The sequence below is a fragment of the Phacochoerus africanus genome, chromosome 3 (genome assembly GCF_016906955.1).
Source record: "Phacochoerus africanus isolate WHEZ1 chromosome 3, ROS_Pafr_v1, whole genome shotgun sequence".
Lineage (NCBI taxonomy): Eukaryota > Metazoa > Chordata > Mammalia > Artiodactyla > Suidae > Phacochoerus > Phacochoerus africanus.
The window spans coordinates 99,846,543-99,866,744 of record NC_062546.1 but is presented as its reverse complement, the minus strand read 5'-3'; the positions used below and the strand labels follow the sequence as shown (position 1 = coordinate 99,866,744).

General features: G+C 40.8%; 1 protein-coding gene across 1 annotated transcript in view; it reads left to right on the top strand.

Moving 5' to 3' along the window:
* The window catches only part of CSMD1 (CUB and Sushi multiple domains 1), a 1,865,356-nt gene that overhangs the window by 1,576,147 nt on the left and 269,007 nt on the right, over positions 1-20,202 (top strand). Inside the window, exons 24-25 of the mRNA XM_047772241.1 lie at positions 12,332-12,523; positions 12,941-13,067. Of these exons, the coding sequence (XP_047628197.1) occupies positions 12,332-12,523; positions 12,941-13,067 (319 nt within the window). The remainder of the gene's footprint in view (positions 1-12,331; positions 12,524-12,940; positions 13,068-20,202) is intronic.

The following is a 20,202-nucleotide window of genomic DNA, read 5'->3' as shown; positions in this document are numbered from 1 at the left end:
CTCATCAGGTGCCCTGAACTTGACCCTCAGGCACAGGAGTGGATCAGAGAGAGAAGTACTGGGGCATAGGCAGTGATGAGCCTGGTCCTGGAGGCAGTGGTGGGTGACAGGGTGGTGACGAGATCATGACTAGATGAGCATGTCCTGGGTGTCATTGGTGATCTCACCAGGAAGTCTCTTAGAAGGCCAGGCAGTCCATCAGTGTGAGGTGAGGAAGATGGGCACAACAGGTGAGGGTCAGAAAAGGGTGGACATGTTTAGAGGATGTGAGAGAAGTTGGTGAGTGGTTTGGGAGCAGTAGAAAGTAGGGAATCAGAGATTGTCTCCAGTGTGGGGGGTGTTGGGAGCATCTGGGTGATAAGTAGGGAGATAAGAAAGGGGAGATAAGAAAGTAGCGCACTTGGGCTTTGTTTGGCTCACAAAATTGTCTGGGTGCCTATGTGGCTTGGTTCTGCTCCTGGGCTTTGCTCCTGAGCTCATAGTGATGTTCAGTGTACCCCAAAACTCGAGGGCATGTTGGGGATGACCCCAAGGAGGGGCTTCTGCCTCAGCCCAGGCTTGGGGCTGCTCACAAGCTCAGTGACTAGCTAGCATCCCTGATGCTCAGGAGCAGGTACATGAGGACTCCTGGCAGCTACATTCACAATTAGGCTGATGGATGGCCGTCACTCACCCAGTCATACTTTGAAAGAAGGAGCTGTGGAAAAGTAAGGAACAGCACTCTTCCTCCTTCTGCTGTGATAAACCAGCAGTGGACTGGTCCCTGCTGTCACGTCTTAGGAATTGATGACCCCACCACAGTGCTTGAGGTGGAACATTCTGGCATATGGTTTGACAATTACTTTGTATTTATTTGTTGTGGAATAATAAAAGTAACAATGTATGAATAATAACAGCAGCAATAAATCCAAGTACTGTTGGTAATCCCTTATATTTATGGAGTGTGCTTATGAAGAGTTCCAAGTGTTTTCATAAATCTTTTACTTTTTCTTACAAAAACCTCGACAGTATGGTGGTGGGAAGAAAGCAGCATTATCCTCTGTAGTTAACTGAAGGGGGCAGGTGGAGGGCAAGCCTTTGACACTGGACTAATTCTGGGACATTGTTTCAGAAGCACTTCTCCATCCTCTCCCATTAGTCCTCACGCACCTGAGTCCCTGCCCATCTGAGCATGATGCCCTTGGCCGCTCTGCCGGGGGACCCTTTCACCTGCCATTCACCACCTTCTTCTCCTTGGGGTTTTTAGACATTGTCCACCAGGGGTGACTTTGCCACAGACCTTTGTGTGAGCCATGAGTGGAGGCACATACTGGAGAGTGGGGATCAGGACTCCTGCCAAGGCACCCTCTGGGGATTAGTGTGAGGTGCACCTGGTTGTGGGTAAATTTGGCATGGTTCTTGATCCAATGTGTACAGTTTTTCTGGAGAAAAGAAAATGTAACAGTTATTTTATGAGTGAAGAAAAATGAAGTCCCCCACAGGACATTTTGAAATGATTTGCATTCATTTTTTTTGGCAGAATCAAGTGACTGTTCCTTAACAGGTGAGAAGGGAGGTGGTGCCATGTCTGTAGTTTGTCAGGATGCATCTTGGTTCCCACATACCTGCCTCAGTAAGAGTGGCTGGAGGACTGGGGTGGGGGCACCCACTGCTGGGAGGAGGCCCCTCAGACCAAGTAGCAGGAGAGGGAAGGCTCCCTCTGTCTTGGCATCACCGTCTTCAGTCTGTGTTTATTAAGCTTTGTGTGTATGCTTCTAGAAGGAGCCTGAATTTCTCTGTGCTGCCACCACTTGTTTGGCTGTGACAAACCCTCCAGTCTGTGTTGCTTAGTTAGGATCTTCTGATTTTCTAAGATTATTTTCAGGATTAAGAGGGAGGGCTTGGATCAAAGCACCTAAGGGACTGAGTGGTGCAGAGTCTGTGTCCCATAAACACTATTCCCGCCCCTTACTTTCCATCTTCACAGAAACACCTGAAGTCAGAGGCCAATCCATTCACGTCCTCAGCAAATGCAGATGCTGAGATCCACAGGCAAAAATAATAAATCATCCACAGCCTATATTTCTGTATTAAAGTAAAAAAAATATGTTAGGATATTCTCATATAAAAACAAATAAATGCAAATAGAAATATCATCGAGTTTTAGACAATGGACATTAAAATTATATGTTGAGAAACCAAGACTACTAATAAATGACTGTTTTAAAAATAACTTAATGTATGTGTTTCTAATTTTACTCCTCCCATTTCACTATCATTTCATTTAAGGGATCTAGATTTTCTTAAGCACTATAGAAAAAAAATCAGAAAATATTCTATGGTTAAAAATAATGATATAGGCAGAGCCTCCTTGCCTTCCCTTGCATCTCTCACAAGTATCCTATCTTAATAAATCTATTTCTTGCCTGTCAAAAAAATAATGATATAGGAGTTCCCGTCATGGCGCAGCAGAAACAAATCCAACTAGGAACCATGAGGTTGCAGGTTCAATCCCTGGTAGGTCACAGACGCAGCTTGGATCTGGTGTTGCTTTGGCTGTGGTGTAGGCTGGCAGCCATCGCTCTGATTTGACCCCTAGCCTAGCAACCTCCATATGCCAAAGGTGCAGCCCTAAAAAGCAAATAATAATAATAATAATTATATATATCATTTGACAGGATTGCCCGAATTTTCTTAAAATATCATTGTTGAAAGCATGTCTTAGTGTTAAAATATGCAAATATACTACAATATAATATAGTTCAATAATGGTATTTATGATAGATACACGTAGATGTCTCTTACTTGCCATCTGGTTCTAGGTATTGGCTCCGTTTATATTGATATTTAATTTCATAAGCTATCAAAACCTGTATTCAGTCTAATTTCTACCCTGTTTTGCTGTCAAGTTATATCAAATCATATAAGTATGTATTATAAAGTATTTTCCGTTCTTCTTAACTTTATATTTGACCCTGAAGATCCTTCAAGACTGTAAACTCCCATGGCTGAAATTTAAAGAATCAACAATAGTTAGTCAGATGCTTAAAATAATAATGATGTTTTACACAATTTGTGAGATTCAAAGTTTAAAATAAAAATATGTTGAGTTTTATCTTTAGACATATTATCACTAGGGAAAAACAAAGAAAACAGACCATTAAAAAGAAGTTGGGAGTTCCCATTGTAGCTCAGCAGAAACAAACCCAACTAATATCCATGAGGGCATGGGTTCAACCCCTGGCCCTGCTCAGTGGGTTAAGGATCCGGTGTTGCCATGAGCTGTGGTATAGGTCATAGATGCGGCTCAGATACGGTGTGGCTGTGACTGTGGCTGTGGCTGTGGCTGGCAGCTGCAGCTCCAATTTGACCCCTAGCCTGGGAACTTCTATGTGCCTTGGGTGCAGTCCTAAGGGGGGGCGGGGGGGGGGAGACGAGAAGAAGTTAATGTTTAAATTATGCTGCATGAAAGAAAAGTAAAAAACTACTACTCTGTCTTGCAATACGTTCCAACAATTAACTGAATTTCGATGTAGTTTCACAGGATGTATGGCTGGCCGAACTCATTTCATTGTACTTCTGGGCATCCCTTTGTGTACGTGGATGTTTGTGTGCATCTGTTTGTTTTCGTTGGTGAAACTGAAGGAAACACCCACCACGGAGCATGGCATGTTGTTGCGGTCACCAGCGTCCCTTGGAAAGTACAGGTGGCTCATTTAGAAGCAGCCATATGTCACGTGGGTGGCTGCCTGTGAATGGGCTGCCCTGTACTGGCATCCGGCTTTCGCAGAAACCTCAGGAAGGACAGGAGACTCCAGCTCCATGAGCAATTTCCACTGCACCTGGAAGGATGATGTGTGTCCCTTCAGCTCTCCAGAGCACTGGTGTGACAGTAATGCTTCCAATGGAGCTCTGAGCCCTGAAGGCCAGGCTCTCCTGAACATGGAACAGTGATGCAGCATCACCTGAAACGTGTCACATAGTCAGTGTTGAAAGAGCGTGTTTTCAGTGAATGAGTGGATGTGGCTTTAAGATGCAGTTTGTTAACTGTCCTGTCCTTTCCTTCCTGTACAGACTGTGAGCTCCCGGTGGGGCAGGACTGGGGTTAATTGATTTTTTATCTTCAGCACCTAGCATAATATCCCACACACAGTAGGTACTTTATAAATGCATATCCACTAAATGATTTAATGAATGAATTAGTGTTGTAGGTCAGAGGACAAGGTGTTACAGATTCATATTTTTAACTAGGTTATTGAAATTATCTTTTTTTTCACTTTATGCCCCTGAATACAGTTAAAAATTACATTAGGAAATTATACTCTCAAATATATTTTATCTACAAAAACTAATACTACTGGACTAAGCTACTATATATAATTTACAACCTCCATCATCAGAGAGAAATCATGATGAAAAATACATTTTAAGAAAAGAATATGAATAGTTTACGTTTGCAATCAGAGTAGTGGTTTTGATGTCAGCACTTTGGCTTAAAACTAAAATGTTTAAAACATGTGGATGATCTGGACATATAGAGTAGTTACGCCAGAAAAACGTTAATATTTACCAGATAACTGCAGGCTCATTCTATATGATGAAAGGAACCATACTTCAAAAACTTTGTAGTATTTCTGTAAAAAATATTCTGTGCACGTGCTGCTATTAATCTCTAATATATAAAAAAAGAGTGAATACAACAAAAAAGATAATTGGGAAAAATAGAAAAGCTAATACAAAAGAGGGACCCAGAACAAAAGAGAATTGAAATGTGAATTTGTTACAATTGTGTTGAAGTTTACCATACTGGACCCATTTCTGCTGCTTTAATACTCTTCACCACCTGTTGTTTGTTATTGTGCCTGATTTCTCTGTTGGTCAGCAAGCTTTCTAAAGCCTAGTGTTTTCTTGTTCTTATCCCCACATGTTGCAAAACTTTATTTTTTATTATTTAATAGAAGTTCTTGGTGTAGGATTTTCCTGTTTTCCTGGATCTGTAATGCAATGACATGGGTGTAAGGAGGTAGCTTCTCCTCTAGTACCAGCTCTGGTCCCCCCCTCTTCTCATCTCAGACCGTCTCTCTGCAGTCTCCACACAACTCTCAAGTTCCCTCTGCCTGATACAACATTTGCAGCTTCATGCACATGTAATCTTACCTCATTCATATCCCCTGCTACCACCTACCTTTTTACACTAAATCAGTATCTTTTCAATTTTCCTGCCTCCCTCCCAACTCCAATCCATACTCCACATTGCAGCTGGTTATCCCTCCGAAATACAAATGTATTTGTGTCACTTCCTGCGAGATGCCTTGGCTTCTCTCGACCCTGTTACACACTGAGTCAGTCTCAACTCCCTGGGCTCCAATCCAGCCCTTTCCAGTCTAGCCTGTAACTGCTGACATCGCCTCTTCAATCCTATCCCCATTCCACCTCCACACTCTTAAAATGAAGCTTCAGCAAATGTAGGTGCTCCCGGAAATTGTTCTGTGCTCCCAGGATATAACTCAACCTTCCAAACTCCCAAGCATCTTTATCTGGAGTTTCTCCCTTTGGTTGTATCACTTCCCACGCCTGCTATCCTTCTGGACCAGCTCAAATCTAATCACGGCCCACTGCTTCATTCAGTGCCTCTCTCAATCTTCACGGGAGCCTCTACTGTAGCATTTCTCCTATTGGTTTTAAAATATTTCTTTTCTTATCTGTGTGATTAAATAGACTGTGGAAGATAGAGCCCTGTTCTATACAATTCTTCTCAAGTACCTAACAAAGTCCCTGCCTCAGAAGTGATACTAAATATGTGTGGAAATGTACACAATGCACTGATTATCAGTTCTTACCACTGTGGGTGAGTTAGGACAATATTCACCCATCGGATGTGTTTAAGAACTGATTTGGAGTAAAATGCCATCATCTGTCCAATTTCACACAGATTCCACATCCTGATCATGTTCCAAATTCCCTGAACCCTCAGTTTTAAATTATCTTCAATGCGGACAAATAGGTGTGTAGTGTGAAGATCACTGAGAAGCTGGATAGTACGAATTCTTTCAAGAAGACTTTTCAGAAGTGATATTAACAATTGGAACCAGGGGAAGGTCTGTACAGGGTATAGTCAGCATTAAAGATTTGTCTTGGAATTATATGATATATTCAGAAATCTACATGTCAAAGCTGATGCCTGGCATTCTTAGACCAACCTTGCTTTATAGTATCTTAATAATATGTTTGATAAAAACCAAGATGGTTCCAGAAAATTTGGTAATCTCTTTGGTTATCTAATTCTCATTCTGGAGTTTTACTTTTGTTTTTTCACCCTGGAGCTCAGAAGGTCTGAGCTCTTTTAAACTTTTCTGTGTAAACACTGTCTCCATGCTGATGACTAATGCTATTTGGGGGGAAATTTAGAGTTTCCTTCCACAGGGGCTGCTCACATAATCACAGAATAATAGCAGCAATAATAAAATTTAGCATGTGAGAGAAAGAAATGTTTTAAATGGGGAAAAAAGGGTAGCTGCCAAAATATCAATTTGAAACCAATAATAGCCAACAAAACAAACAACATAGATCTATAATTTAATATATAATACTTTATAAAAATCACACAGGCACACACATACACATGCATCCTTCACCCAGAATTTGATTCTTAAATAATGAGTTGTGTTTAAAAATATGAGTTACTCAAATATTTTAGGAAATTCACTGTTAATGAGCTTTACTTTTCAAGTAAACTACAAAAATTAGTTTAATCAGCAGTCTCCTCCTGAACTACATTTCTTTCTAGATGACTGCAAATAAAGGGAATTAATAAAAAAGAATTTTTAAAAGTATTCAGTATAATCTTTTCCTTTTATTGAAGGCAAATGAGCTGCTGTTGCTGTTATGGTTTTTGTTTTTGCACTTGGGAATCTTTCTTAGATTACTAACTTTTATTATTATTATTTTTTTTTTACAAAGAGTTCATTGTTCAAACTGAGATAAGCCTTAGGTAAAGTTATGAGATAATAGGTTTGTATAAACATGTGAGGCTTTATCATTTGTTTAAAGGAGAAGATACCAGAGATTCATCAGTGATAAGGATTCCTGACCAATCATGTCCTCAAAGATCACCTGAGCATGAAAGTACTTTCTCAAAAAAAAAGAAAAAATAAAAAGAAAGTGCTTTCTCGAGAGTCTCTGGTTTGGAGGACAGAGAAACACACTGACTGAGACCCTCACGGTCCCTCCCAGTATATGAAACTGATTAAACCCGCAGCAGCTTTCATTGAAATATAAATGCTTGATTTGAAAGATAAGATCTAGTCCAAATCCTTGAGAGTTAGTAGAAGTTTCTTACTTAACGAAACACTAATATTTTGTTACTTTAAAGAGATGGAGGTTTTAGGAGTTCCCGTCGTGGCTCAGCGGTTAACGAATCCGACTAGGAACCATTAGGTTGTGGATTCGGACCCCTGGTCTTGCTCAGTGGGTTAAGGATCCGGCATTGCCATGAGCCGTGGTGTAGGTCACAGACGGGCTCAGATCTGGCGTTGCTGTGGCTCCAGCGTAGGCCAGCAGCTACAGCTCCAATTAGACCCCTAGCCTGGGAACCTACATATGCCTCGGGTGTGGCCCTAAAAAAAAAGAGAGAAAGAGAGGATTTAATCCTTAAAAATATTAAGACTAGGTGATTACTGCAAAAGGTATGGAGAAATAATTTTCATCAGCCTGATGTTTGGAGCTTGTTTGGACTAGAACATTTTGTTCAGAGCATCTTTGTTGCTTATGTGACTTAAGAAGAAATCACTAGGAAACAGAAAGAAATGGAATTACTAAATAGAGTCAAGTAACAACTGCAACCCAGTAGGTGACATTTTGACACAAATAACTCAATTTAATCATTTTAAAGGTTCTACAGCTTAAAAATCAGTATTTGTACACTGACTTATTGCAGGCTAATGTCTTCAAGATAGAAAAGGACACCTTCTGTATGTTTTTAAAGGCATTACTCTTGACCAGCCTTAAGAATGATCATTTTAAAGTCTTTTAGATTCAAATTAAAATGGAAATGTCTCTTATTTGGAGAACTATCTTTGTAGATCTAAATATAAATCCAAGAAAATATTTTTAAGACATTTTAAACCACAGGGTGGGGGGAAAAACTTTTTCCTGACTTGGGCACAGAATCAATATCACAGAACTCTACATTGTCATTTAAGAATTCTGCTCTTATAGATCAATTCACTTATTTCACCAGTGTTTATAAGCAATGTTGAAACTTTTAAGAGACAATAATGATATTACATCCTCACCACATAGCAAGCAGAGCTCAATTGAAATGAATCCCATTCAGTTTGTGGAGAGAGCAGGAGCAGAGTGGGCAGAATATGTGGGCATGAGGATGGACTGAGTCCAAGAGTCAACAACAAGAAATAGACATTTTGGGTTTCTAGATCTTTCTCTTCTCCTTTCAAGAGGTTGATTGAATGCTGCATGATTCCACCCATAACTGTGCATGAATTAAATCATGTGAGACACTGAGCAAACAAAGCTCTCTTAACTGAGTTTCACATTGGGAAACTGAATTTTGGAATATCAAAATAATAAGATAATAAATAAAAACAATAAATAAATACTCTTAAACTCTCTGACAGGAAGAAGAGTACATTTCATTTCATGTAATGACATTAGGTAGGTCTAGAAGTTCAGGCACTTAGGAGTCAAGTGTAAGGCTTTTTACAAAATAACATAATTCATGATACAATGAGGACTTAAGTGATCTTTTTATGGAAGAAGGAATTATAAGGAAAACAGGACAGGGAGTGGAAAGTGTAACTGCCCTATCATAAATAGTTTGGCTTAATTTGCCTGCGTGAAGATATGTGGTTTAAAAAAAAAAAAAATCTCTCAAGGCTGAATAATAGAAAAAGCAATAAAACACATTTTGCTAATAATTCAACACAGATAAAGTTTAGTAGACATTTTTATTGGTACATCTTTGTTTGCTTGTTTGTTTTCTAATGCTTCTTCCTTCCTCCAAAAAGGTGTTTTGTTTTGTTTTCATTTTACATCATATTTTATTGCAGAATATTGAATTTAGTCCTTGCGCTACAAAATAGGGCCTTGTTGTTTATCCATCCTGTATATAATAGTTTTCATCTGCTAATCCAAACTCCCAATCCATTCCTCCTCCAGTTTCTCTCTCACTTAGCAACCACATGTCTGTCTTCTATGTCTGTGAGTCTGTTTCTCTTTTGTAAATAAATTAATTTGTATCATATTTTAAATTCCACATACAAGTGATATCACAGGACATTTGTCTTTCTCTTTCTGTCTTACTTCACTTAGTATGATAATCTCTAGGTCCATCCATGTTATTACAAATGGCATCATTTCATTCTTTTTTTATGGCTGAGTAATATATGTATGTATTCCATACACATATATCTTCTTTATCCATTCATCTGCTGATGGACATTTAGGTTACTTCCATGTCTTCACTATTGTAAAAAGTGCTGCTGTGAATGTTGAAGTGCATATATCTCAAAAATGTTTTGGAGTTCCCTTTGTGGCTCAGTGGTTAATGAACCCGACTAGTAACCATGAGGTTGCAGGTTCCATCCCTGGCCCCTCTCAGTGGGTTAAGGATCCAGTGTTAATGTGAGCTGTGGTGTAGTTTGCAGATGCAGCTTGGATCCCATGATGCTGTGGCTCTGGTATAGGCTGGCAGCTGTAGCTCTGATTAGACCCCTAGCCTGGGAACCTCCATATGCCATGGCCCTGAAAAGACAAAAAAAAAAAAAAAAAGTTTGAATGCAAGTTTGGGGGCAGAGGAAAATATTTCTTCAAGCTAATTTTAACATAAACACATGTTTGGGTTTTAGGACTTTTATAATGTACTTGATGTAAGACTGTAAAAGCCATGCTCTCTGAATATAGAGGGGAACTCGGGGTTACTTTTCCACATGAGTGTCTAGCTATGGCGTTGATGGCTGTAAGCTAATGAGACAGCACATAGTCACCAGGAAAATCAGTGTCGTTACTTTATCAACAGAGGCATCATTCCCCAGCCAGGGCAATAGTTCATAAGAAAACTCTTCTGTATAACCAGGAAGTAATTTACTGTCCGAATGAAAGGTCTTGGACAAGTCAGCTGGCCCATTCCTTGTCCAGACGTTAATCATCCTCAGAAGGTCTGTGTGTTTCAAACCTTTGTCTTGAATCACCGGATGGAATAATGACTACTTTTCAGAATTCTGAGTCTCAGGCATCACCAAAAAGGGATAAATCATCTCTTTCTTTTAAAGCTATGAACATCTAGCTTTCTCCATCAAATTTTGGATTCTAAACATCTCCATCTTCAAAATATCTATTTATTCAACAAGCATTTCATAAACTTAAAACATCCAGATTTCTGGTGCTCCTTGAAAAACCAGAAGCTTAGCTCACAGGGGGTGTGAATTTCAGCGGGGTAGGTCAGTAACATAAAAGCTCTGCATTGGCAGGACTGGCATGGCCCCATCAGCATTTGAGATTGACACCTCTCCCATTCACTTTACTTCACCTGGGTTCCTGTCTCAGGGGCAGAAACCAAAGGGATAGAGGTTTGACTCTTTTCATTTATAATTTTTAGTCCTGGTTTGTCTACTGCCTATTTCCAATTTTATGTTCCACTGGCATTTAATACTCAGGTACTAATTTAATTTCAAAATGGTGAAACATTTTGGAACATTTATTATTATTACTGTTAGTGGTGCCCTGCTCCAGCTGTTACCTCCCAGCTGGTCATTCTGCTCTAGCCAGTGGCTGATCCTAATTCTGGTCACCCTGGAGAGCAGAGTTTCTAAAGCACTGCTTTGATGCTGACGCTTCCAATCCCCAAACCAAGTAATGCCATAACAACAAAGACCTTGTTTCCTTTTTTCCTTCTGTTGAAAGAGAAGCTAGAGCTAAATAACCTGCAGATTTTTCACACACATAAGCCACAATGTTTGTCATGAGTTGAACACCTTTATGCCTTCCTTTCCCGATGGTTCTGGGACCACGTGGTCAGAATGGAGTAGCCAGATCGCTGAATGAACCTGAAACCTGGGGTGACTGGGACCCTTCCCTTAATTCCAACTTCCTCTTTACGACTATTTAAAATATCCCTTTGTTTTGCACGGAATTTTGATATAGTCTGTGTGCTTTCCTTCTGGGCCTCTTGAATTACAGTTATTTGCATTCCTTAAATAGCTGAACAGAATTATTGTGAAGGCACAATTGGTAGAGACTGATATTTTATAGAAGGAAACTTTTCTTGGCGACTGCATGTTAATGACCAGATGTGGACTCTTCTCTCCCCTGAACAGACCTGCGGAACTCCGCCTTGATTAGGTGGAGATCATCAGGGAAAATGATATTGTGAGTTTAAGGATATATCTTCCTCCAGGGAAAGCATTCAGAATGCAGATCTGACAGGCAGACTTAGCAAAAATCACACATTCATTTTTTTCTTTTTAGTTTTATTTATTTTTGTGAAAAGGGAGATGTCAAATTTAGGTGGAAATAGATGAAAACAACCCATGTGGTCCCTCAGGCTTCCAGCTCTCCTTTTTAAAATGTTTACAATTTGCATCGTGATGTAAGGAGAGGCACACGTTAAGCCTTAAATGATTGCCTCGGCCTAAAAGCAATATTTGGCTCTGGGCACCGCAGAAGCTCCATCTTCATTTCCGTCATCTGTTACTTTCAGTCTTAGAGCTTCCTTTGACAGTCTTTAGGATGGTTCGTCGCTAGAATTTCTTCTGTGCTCAGGGTTAGGGGTGCAGCTCAGGGCCTCTCACTCCAAGCTCAGGGGGTGTGGCAGGTAGAACCACAGAGCCCTTCCCTGAGCGGGAAATTTCCCACCAAGCTGAGATCTGGGAGTTTTAGAGGCTGTGATAGTGAAGGCAGGGCCCTGACCTAGGATCCAGTGAGATCTCCCAGCATCTGGAAGTTCCCTGGTGACAGGGAGGGGTGACTCCTCCTCCTGGGAAGGTCCCAGCGTAACAGAGAGGGACCATGGAGGCAGGAAAGACTTTGGGGAGAATCCAGAATCCCTGCTGGACATATGGGGTGCCTGATGGCAATTCATAAATCTCGGGGGAAAAGATTCTCCCTGTAAGTATATCAATAGAGGGGATTAAATAAAGTACTCAAACCCCAATAAACAACCAGTGGTTAACAGATAAACCTGATCCAAGCCCCCACATCTGCCCCCCTTTTTCCATTCACAGTGTGCTTCTTCCTACACCTTGGGGGACATTGGCCCAACTGGTCTGTTCCATCACTCTTTTAACAATGCATTGATTCTACCCTTACTTCTCATTCCTTTTCTCATTTCTCATAGGTTTTGACCTGGTGAAATGCGAGGATCCAGGAGTTCCCAGCTATGGCTATAGGATCCGGGACGAAGGCCACTTCACAGATACAGTGGTTCAGTATAGCTGTAACCCTGGCTATGCCATGCACGGCGCCAATACTCTGACCTGTCTGAGTGGTGACCGGAGAGTGTGGGACAGACCACTGCCATCCTGCATGGGTGAGTTCCATCCAGTGCAAATGGAGGAGGAGGCCTGTGGCCGTCTGATTTAATTCCATAGCACAGAGAGGGCATCTGCTCTCTCTCTCTCTATGCGTTCCTGAGATTTACGGGGCTTTTCAGGTAGGAAAGACAGACTTCTTAGTACTATTCTATTGAAGACTATGCACAGAATTATTATTAGAATAATAGCACAGCCTTTCATTGTTTTGCTCTCTTGACTTTGATGAGAGTACTGCTCTTCCATCAAGAGGATACCAGGGAACAAGTCAAGGAAACAAATGACAAGGAGAAATAGATGGCGGTGACTATTTCCTTGTGTACACAGCACAGATGTGAGGGTTTGGGTGTCTTCAAGTAGTCAGAGAAGCCTCTGGTGCCTGGAGTAACCTCCCTGTGTTTCTGTGTCCCTTGCAGCGGAATGTGGTGGGCGGATCCACGCAGCCACGTCAGGCCGCATCTTGTCTCCTGGGTATCCAGCTCCCTATGACAACAACCTCCACTGTACCTGGGTCATAGAGGCAGACCCAGGAAAGACCATCAGGTACTTTTCTCTTGGGTTTCAATGCTTTGAGAATAGAAGCACATCTCCTATTGTGGTGGAGATGGTAGTGCATCTGTTGTTATCCATGATTAGTTTTAAGTTTGTGATCTCAGGAAGAAGATGGAAACATGGGGCCAAATTTTGTGTTGGCTTGTGTACTCACATTGGTATCCCCTTTAAAACTTGTGTTAGGCCATTTGCAGTAGAGACAAAAATAAGGTAAGTGTATCAGGTTTGCTGCATAACAAGCTGGGCCCCAAAACTTAGTTGCTGAAAATGATTATGTATGTGCTTCTGACTTTGTGGGTTGCCCAAGCAATTCTAACTGGTTGGGGCAGGTGGTCTAGGAGGGCCTCACTCAGGTTTGGCGGCCGCAGCTGAACAGTTAAAGGCTGGGTTCTCTCCACATCAAGTTCTGTCCCTTCAGGAGACTAGTGATGGTGGAAGGTTCCTAGAAGCAAGAGGTGGCAGACATTTCAAACTCCTGCTTGCCTCGCATTTGCTAATATGCCATCTTCCAAAGGGCAAGATAAAGTTTGAAGAAATATACCCTACCCCTTCATAGGATGGAAATTATCTTCCAAAGGCCCCAGGAAATGGGACCCGCCTACAGAGGTGGGAGGATACATGGTCATTTTGTGACATTCTTTTTTTTTTTTTTTGTATTTTTGCCATTTCTTGGGCCGCTTCCGCAGCATATGGAGGTTCCCAGGCTAGGGGTCCAATCGGAGCTGTAGCCTCCGGCCTACACCAGAGCCACAGCAACACAGGATCCGAGCCGCGTCTGTAACCTACACCACAGCTCACGGCAACGCCGGATTCTTAACCCACTGAGCAAGGCCAGGGATCGAACCCACAACCTCATGGTTCTTAGTCGGATTCGTTAACCACTGCGCCACGATGGGAACTCCCATTTTGTGACATTCTGACGTAAGTCTGAGGGAGACCAAGGCAGTATTCCAGTCTAAAGTTAAACGTATAAAACAGAAGCATGAAAAATCAAGAAAATCATGCAAACATTTCAACAAAAAGTGTTCTATTTCAGCTGATGGTCTTAAATAATGGTAACTTTTTAATTAACAAGGAAACCAACAAAAGTCATTTTTGAAAGTAATTCTCCATGTGCCAATCAGAAGGCTGGGTTAAAACCTCAGTACATAAGGCAAAAAGTAATTTCAGAACAGGCTGTTCTTTGATTATAGATCTTAACAAGAAGAGAACCTACATTCTTCAGCCATACCTCTAGAAATTCCTTTTCTCCTCCCATTAACTCTCCTCTTTCATTGTAGTTCTTTTGAGACCCACTCCTCAAAGTTTATTTTTTAAAAACATCTGTAGACCAGGAATTCCTGTCGTGGATCAGCAGAAATGAATCTGACTAGTATCCATGAGGATGTGGGTTCTATCCCTGGCCTTGCTCAGTGGGTTAAGGATCTGATGTTGCCATGAGCTGTAGTGTAGTTCACAGACGTAGTGCGAATCTGGCTTTGCTGTGGCTGTGGTGTAGGCGAGTGGCTACAGCTCCGATTTGACCCCGAGCCTGGGAACCTCCATAGGCCATGGGTGCGGCCCTAAAAAGATTAAAAAAAAGAAAATTTGTAGACCACCACCCCGAGTTGATCCACGTCCTTCTGATCCTTTTTCCTCCCTGATTTATCTTGCCTGCCAAAGACCAAAGAATCATGGCAGCTCACCTTCAAATACATCAAAAAACTGAAAGTGATGGGTCAAAACCAGAAACCTCTTTGTGGGGCAAGTGGATGCATGAAAATGTCATGAACAAGTGGGTTTTGTCCTTATTCACAAATGGTGCCCTAGCAAACATGGTAGAGTATGTTAAACAGATATAAGTTTCTCATCCTGCAACTTTACAACTTAGTGGACATCAAATGGGATGAAGAATGAGAGGACATGCTTATTCTATTCTGTGGTGCTCTGTTTCTCCTCCCTGAAATTCACCATACCCAATGTCTGATCACATTAACACCTTGGAGGTGAGTTAAACTGACATGGCGCAGATTCTGACTGCCTTCAAGCTCTAAAAAAGAAATACTTATTATGCACAAGAAGCAAGAGAAGGACCTTAGAGCATGTAAATAATGCAAACATAACTTTACAGTAACTCATTTAAAATTAATTTGTGTCCTTCATTAAGAAAAAGTTTAATTAGGTGATTATGGATCTATTGGGATACAAATAAGGCACGTTTGAGTGACAGTATTTAGGAGTCTGTAGTCGTCTTTAAATCAATGCAGTCACTTTTACAATGAACTAAATTAAATTAAATATTAATTCTTAACTTTAAATTCATAAATGCTTGATTTGAGTAATATAAAAGCTGTTATACTGAATTTGACTGTGAAAAATCCTAGGAATCAATCTCTGACTCATGAAATGACTTTGCATAAACAGGTTCTATTTCCCTGCAGGACGATTTCTTATTTTTCTCTCTTACACAACCCCTTGAGACATGTTTCCCAAAACAGAATGAACACTCATTCCCCTAAATGCAAACCAAGTGACAAATTCACTTTTTGGAGGTAAATCTAATATTTCATTAACATTTTAATAAGAAAAATTAATAATGGGTTGGAGGAATAAAAAATGTACAACTTTTGTATCATGAACTGACTTTGTCATTTAACTTTTAGCATTGTGGGAGACGATGCCTACACCAATTTGTTGTTTGGGGAATTTTTTTCTTTCTTCTTGTACATACCTTTCAGGTTACTCAATTTGTAAATAGACCTTTTTAATTTAAGGCATATAGTCCCTCATAATAAGGAAGTTAAGAAGCAAGCATCATACTTATAATTATTTTAATTCAATCAATATTCAGCTTCATCCCCAAATGCTTCTGGTGAATTCTCTTCATTAGGAAAACATGCACTAATTTTTAGTATGGCATTTTGTAAAATAACATATTTAAAAGTACATAATATACAATTTTAGGCTTAAAGTGGTACTGACATTAAGAAAAATAGGCTCTGGTCTTTGATGTTTGTTGGTTAGTTTACTGAGTCTTAGTTATTTCATTGGTATCATAGCCAATATTATCTACACTGTTTTCTTGAAAATGGGGAATACATTAGTAGTATAAACATTAGTATTAAAAATTCTTAATATAAGTAGAATTCATTACTATACATGCTATGATGATTTTTTTTAAAATGTCAATGTTTTTCACTCTCAAAGAATAAACAAGTAACAGGATATCAGAAATTATAAAAGGTCTGGTTTAAACACTTCAGGGCAATTATTACTGGGCCTATTTTGATTTCCTTGCGACCTGGAGCATTTTCTGATTGCATATTGCTACTTTTTGTTCAAGGTAGTGGAAGACCCCAAGATGGTTATCGTTATAGTGTACCTGGGTCTGTAAGAGGTTTATAATTTTAATACATATACCATAAAGTAGTTGCCAGAACTAAACTTAATTAAAAGACCAATCATAAGACATTGCAGTCAATTTAGCCACATTGAGTTATACATAAACATGTCACTGAGACCCAGTGTAGTTCTTTGCTGAGCACAGCTGTAATTTATACAATAAAAGTAACAGTGTTATAAACACTTTCAGCAAGCAACACTAAGAGGATGTTTCACATAATCATATGTGTATATTGTTCCCTGGCTTTAATTGCTTTTCTGCAAGTGTAATTGTCTGGAAAACTCACTTTGAAAGTATTTCTGTTCCTCATTGTTCCCAAGAAGTTGTATTTGGAGGTAGAGTTGAGAGGGATTCTTTGAGAAAGTTCATGCAATATTGAAAACATTAGAGGCATATCAAAAATGTATCAAGATTGTCAAAACAGTTCCAATGCAGACTTTTAATGAAAGTAAAATATTGGTTATGATTCTGATCTCAAGACCTCAGGCCACAGTGGGCTAGAGAGAGAGTAGGGGGAGATCTGGTTTGAAGACCTAGGAATATTTTGTTTTTTACCAGCCTTCAAGGTCCCTGTGAGATGTAGACTTAAGACTAAAACAACCAGAAAATGATCCTTCACTGGACCCTCTCCTCCAACCTTGAGATCCAGACATAGGAAATGTGCTGACAAGATAGGCTGGGGGCCAGGAATCAAAGTATCTCAAAGATGATGCTTTCCCTTTAAGACCATGATGGGTTATCTTATCTCCTTCTGTGGATGATGTGAGGAATAACTATTCAGAGAATTTCAGCCATCCAAGCAGAAGAGAGCAGTAACTCTTCAATGTCTGCCCAGGGTTCAAGGCCAGACTCCGTTCCTCCTTAGTTTGGGGTCCTTGAAGAAGCTGCTGGGTTTAGGAAGCCCTACCAGCCACTTGGAGAATGAGAGAGAGGGGAGGATTTTTCAGGTACCTCTCACAGTGGGAGATGCTGATACATACAGTTTCAGTGACCCCCCATTCATTAAACAGCAGTGGGATTCAGATTTCAGTCATATTTGTAGATTTGCTGTGAGGACCTGCACGAAGGACAGATATTTCTTGTAGCCATTCTGTCCCCAGATCATGGCATAAACCACAGATGCCCATGCAATCCATTCCTGATCGCATATCTTCCTGTGGGCAATTGCTTGCCAGGCGTCTGCACCAAGTTCATGTACAGACAGCAAAATGTGTCCTTGTGTTGCTTGCCTTGTCTTCCAGTGTTAAACTCACTTGACATTTGACAAAAAAAGATAATCACAAAGGGAATTGGCTGGCAAAGATGAAAGTGCAGAACGACCTGAAAAGTGATAACAACGGAAGTGAAATTCCAGTTTAGGAGAAACAGTTGATGGTGGGGGCATTGGCATTGCTGCTGTTTCAGAGGTGAAATCCTCACAGATAACTCCAGACATGTCAATTTCATGATTATTTTCATCATCACCCCACCCCCAGCCTCTTTCTACTTCTTTATCCCCTATTTCTGTCAAAGCCTGTCTTCCTCCAGAGGGCCAGAGATGTTAATTTTCAGTATTATCTTCTGCTTTTCCTTATTTCTCCTTCTCCAGTCTCCAGGATGTTCCCAACTGAGAAAAAACACCAGGTATTAATTTATGTCTCACAGCATTCTTTTGGTGGATTACACCAAATTTCTTCATAATTGGCACTGAGAAATAATTAGTTGGTATAAGCTCAAACCTTGTCAGCCCAACCCTTGTTTATCTCTTCTTATCTGTGGTTCCTAGTTCCTACTTCACAGGCTCCTGCCTCTGCTCCTACTTTAATCCTCTCCTACCTGAGCCTTCCAAACCTACCTTTCACATGCTTACTTGCTGCAATCTCTCAGCTGCCCCTTTGCTAATCAGGGAACATAAACTCCCTAGCCAGAACTGTAAGGCCTTCTTGAGTTGGCACCTGGTCTTTGAGAGATTTATCTCTGACTCTGTGTACCTTACATTTTAGCACAACAGTGTGGCTGTGTCTCCAATCTCCAATCCCAGCCTCACCATCCTCTCCTTCCCTCCCATTTTCTCTTCCTCTCTCTCCCTCCCCCTCCCTCCCTCTCCCTTCCTCTTGCCCTCCCTCTCCCCCCTCCCTCCCTCTTCCCTCTCCCTCTCCCCCACCTTCCCTCCCTCTTTCTCTTCTCCCTCCCTCTTCCTCCCTCCCCTTCCCTCTTCCCTTCTCTCTCTCCCCCTCCCTCCCTTCCTCCCTCCCTCCCTCTCTCTCTTTCTCCCTCTTCCCTGCCTTGTTCCCCACTCCTAATTTCTCTTTGTTGCCTCACCTTCAGAGTCTTCCCATTTTTTGAGGGCCAAGTTAAAGATATCAGCCCCTCAGCAGGAATTTAACTCTCATTATCTCATCTAAAAGAATCCGTTTTCTTCTCTGGACTCCGCATTTGTCCTATGGTTCCTTCCCTCTGAATGTGTCATCTGTGTAAGGTGGTCACTACGTAGCAGGATGTCCAGGCAAACCTCTTGGATCACAAGCCTCTGTCCAGTCCACGGTCCTGATCATACATCTCGGTAACTCCACGACTGAAGCCCCCAGGGGCCCCTCACATCAGCCCTGCTACTTCCCCCGTCCAGACCCTCATGGTTCACTAGGCCTGTAATCCATCCATTCTGTGAGGCCTTTCTCTCACCCACTGCTCCCACTCTAAGGAACACGCTTTATTTTTTTTTTAATTAACATATTATTTTTATATGGCTGACAAATGAATGTATATCTAGGCATTTTCAAAAGTGTAAAAAAGAAAGGCATACCTTATCCCCATACCAGACATCACTATTACTGTGTTCACATATCTTACATGGGCCAATGCATATTCCACAGTTTGGGTGTCTATAATTGAATATTGTCTCTCTTGGTGATTTACATGATTTCTGGAGTTCCCTGGTGACCTAGCAGGTTAAAAGATCCAGCTTTGTCACTGCTGTGGCTCAGGTTACTGCTCTGGTGTGGGTTTGATCCCTTCCCCAGGAACTCTCACATGCTGTCAGCATGGCCAAAAAGAAATACATTATTCTAATTTTAAATATTATACACAATCATATGGCAAATAGTATTGCAAGTAAAACTTTTTTCTATTTATAGTTAATACCTTAGAATAAATGCCTAGGAAAATTCTTTCTGGATCAAATGATTGAGGCACTTCTATGTGTCTTAATATAGATAGTTCTTGACAGTCCCATTGTGGCTCAGCAGTAATGAACCCAACTAGTATCCATAAGGATCCAGGTTCAATCCCTGGCCCTGTTCAGTGGGTTGAGAATCCGGCATTGCCATCAGCTGCACTATAGATTGCAGACGTGGCTCAGATCTGGTGTTCCTGTGGCTGTGTATAGGCCAGCAGCTGCACTCTGATTAGACCCCTAGCCTGGGAACTTCCATATGTGCTCTGTGGCCTTAAAAAATAAAAAAAAGTACAAATATTTCTGTAAAACAAAGTTGATCATTTCACTTGCCCACTTTAAAAATACACATATTTTCTCTAGCTCATTAAGTGCAAAATAAATTCGAGTTCATTGTCATGACATTCAAAGTTATTTTCCCAATTTTTGAAATACTGAAAAGGTGTTACAGAAAGATAAATATGTAAAAAGTAGTTTGCTGTAATCCTAGACACAAGAAGTAACTATAGTTTAAAATGTGGTATGTAGGAGTTCCCGTCGTGGCGCAGTGGTTAACGAATCCGACTAGGAACCATGAGGTTGCGGGTTCGGTC